The sequence below is a fragment of the Heloderma suspectum genome, chromosome 3, assembly GCF_057233095.1.
Source record: "Heloderma suspectum isolate Gila_16-S chromosome 3, 16-S_ref, whole genome shotgun sequence".
NCBI lineage: Eukaryota > Metazoa > Chordata > Lepidosauria > Squamata > Helodermatidae > Heloderma > Heloderma suspectum.
This window is the reverse complement of record NC_139460.1, coordinates 245,178,311-245,180,659: the sequence shown is the minus strand read 5'-3', so window position 1 is coordinate 245,180,659 and position 2,349 is coordinate 245,178,311. Positions and strand designations below refer to the sequence as shown.

Genomic DNA, 2,349 nt, shown 5'->3' with positions numbered 1-2,349 from the left:
TGGCAGCCGCCATTTGCGTCCCTGCAGGCTTCCCAGCGGCTGGATGTACGGCTGCGGGCGGCCCTGGCCGGCGGCTCCGCAGAATCGCCTCGGAGTGGAGCCAGCCAGAAAGAATTTCGGGGTGAGGGACGGAGCGCCTCCCCCCCACCGCAAATGTCACCCTTCAAAAGGGTAAGTGACTTTCGTACATCCCTAGTATTCCCCATAGTAACCTATGGCTGCAAGAGCTGGACCATAAGGAAGGCTGAGTGAAGGAAGATAGATGCTTTTGAACTGTGGTGTTGGAGGAAAATTCTGAGAGTGCCTTGGACTGCAAGAAGATCAAACCAGTCCATACTCTAGGAAATAAAGCCAGACTGCTCACTTGAGGGAATGATATTAAAGGCAAAACTGAAGTACTTTGACCACATCATGAGAAGACAGGATACCCTGGAGAAGATGCTGATGCTAGGGAAAGTGGAAGGCAGAAGGAAAAGGGGCTGACCAAGGGCAAGATGGATGGATGCTATTCTGGAGGTGACGGACTCGACCTTGGGGGAGCTGGGGGTGGCGACGGCTGACAGGAAGCTCTGGCGTGGTCTGGTCCATGAAGTCACGAAGAGTCGGAAGCGACTGACCGAATAAACAACAAACAATCTATAGGATTGACAGAAAGCCAACCTCACTGCCTCTTCCAGGTCCACAATCTGCCATTTGCATTGCAGCCAGTCTCAGCTGAGCTCAGTGGAATCCCACCCTGCCACCCCCAGGTTTAATTTACTGACCTTCCCTGGCTGGGTTTCCCCTCCCATGTTGCCGCAGGGAACTGGACAATAGAGATAGATGGGACAGGCGTGCACAGCACAAGGTGCTGCTGCCACTCTCAGAATGGAATTACTTTGGCATGGAGGAGCCAGGTCGTGCTGCTTCCTGCTACTACCTCTTTGCCTTATGAGGAGGTGCACCAGGTAAACCTGAGGGCATCCCTCCTCTCGTGTTTAATTTACTGACCTCCTGCCCTGTCCTGAGCCTTGCCCATGTGGCTGGAAACTGAAAGGAGAGAAAGGGCATCTCTACACCAGCCTAAAATCCTGCATTTAAAACGGGGTGTTGTTCTGCTTCCGTTTTAAATGCAGGATCACGACGACTGCCTTTTTCACGGGCTTCCTTTTCCCCCACCCCCTTCCCCCTCCTTCTCCTTGTATCTGAGTCTTCCATTATCCTTCATTGATCTTGTTCCTCTTCTTGCCGCTTTTACTCTTTTCATGGAAAAAGAAAATCTTGGGAGCTGCCCGCTCCCAAGATGGCGGCCGGAGCCGGGAAGGTGAAGCAGGACATGCCGCCGCCGGGCGGGTACGGGCCCATTGACTACAAGAGGAACTTGCCCCGGCGGGGGCTCTCGGGCTATAGCCTGTTCGCCATTGGAATTGGGACCCTCGTCTATGGCTATTATTCCCTTGTGACATGGAACCGAGAGAGGCGGCGCCTGAACATCGAGGACCTGGAGACGCGAGTGGCCATCTTTCCCCTTCTTATGGCTGAGGATGACCGCAGGATGCTACGCATCTTGCGTCAAAATCTCGACGAGGAGGCCAAGATCATGAAGGACATCCCCGGCTGGCAGGTCGGTGAGTCTCTGTTCCACACCACACGCTGGGTGCCCCCCACGCTCGATGAGCTCTTTTACCTGCACCCGCAGAGCGTGCTCGACAACGCTAAATTTGGTTGCCAGTTTTACGTGTGAGCGGCAGCAGGGTTTGTGTGAACCGCCCAGAGAGCTTCGGCTATTGGGCGGTATAGAAATGAAATGAAATGAAATGAAATGAATGGAGGAAACTGAAGCTGAACACAATGGGGTAATTTGATAGCTCATTATCTTCAATCTATTTAAAAACGGAACAAAGGACATTTAGTGCAGGAGACAGCCTGGAGGTACATGGCGTCATGCAAAGAGCCCGCAAACTTCAGTGAAGGAGCAGTCTCAATCGCAGGATAAAAGCCCAGTGTGAAGGAGCCCATAGACAGGGCAGGCGCAGCACAGCAGCTGCTGTTGCTGCTCTCAGAATGACATCATGACTGGAATCCACTATTCCACTTCTACGTATATTGGCTCCTTGTAATTTTATTGTTATTTTTAATTAATTTTAAAAAATAATTTTTTAATTTTTGTGAACTGCCCAGAGAGCTTCAGCTATTGGGAGGTACAGAAATGAAATGAAATGAATAAATAAATAAATAAATAAATAATCCAGGGGGGTCAGTTGCAGCCCCTCTCCCCTATGAGCGGATGCCCATGCTGGGAGCTGCCCTCCCTTACTGCATCTTGTCTTTTCTTGGACAGCCAACCCCAGTGCTAAGAAAACTGACCTC

The 2,349-nt window shown here is 51.4% G+C and overlaps 1 protein-coding gene across 1 annotated transcript; it reads left to right on the top strand.

Moving 5' to 3' along the window:
* The first annotated feature begins 1,270 nt into the window (after positions 1-1,270).
* On the top strand, positions 1,271-1,789 carry LOC146350982 (NADH dehydrogenase [ubiquinone] 1 alpha subcomplex subunit 13-like). The gene has a single exon (XM_084841958.1). The coding sequence runs from the start codon at positions 1,283-1,285 to the stop codon at positions 1,721-1,723; it is 441 nt and encodes a 146-aa protein (XP_084698084.1). The 5' UTR covers positions 1,271-1,282; the 3' UTR covers positions 1,724-1,789.
* The last annotated feature ends 560 nt before the right edge of the window (positions 1,790-2,349 follow it).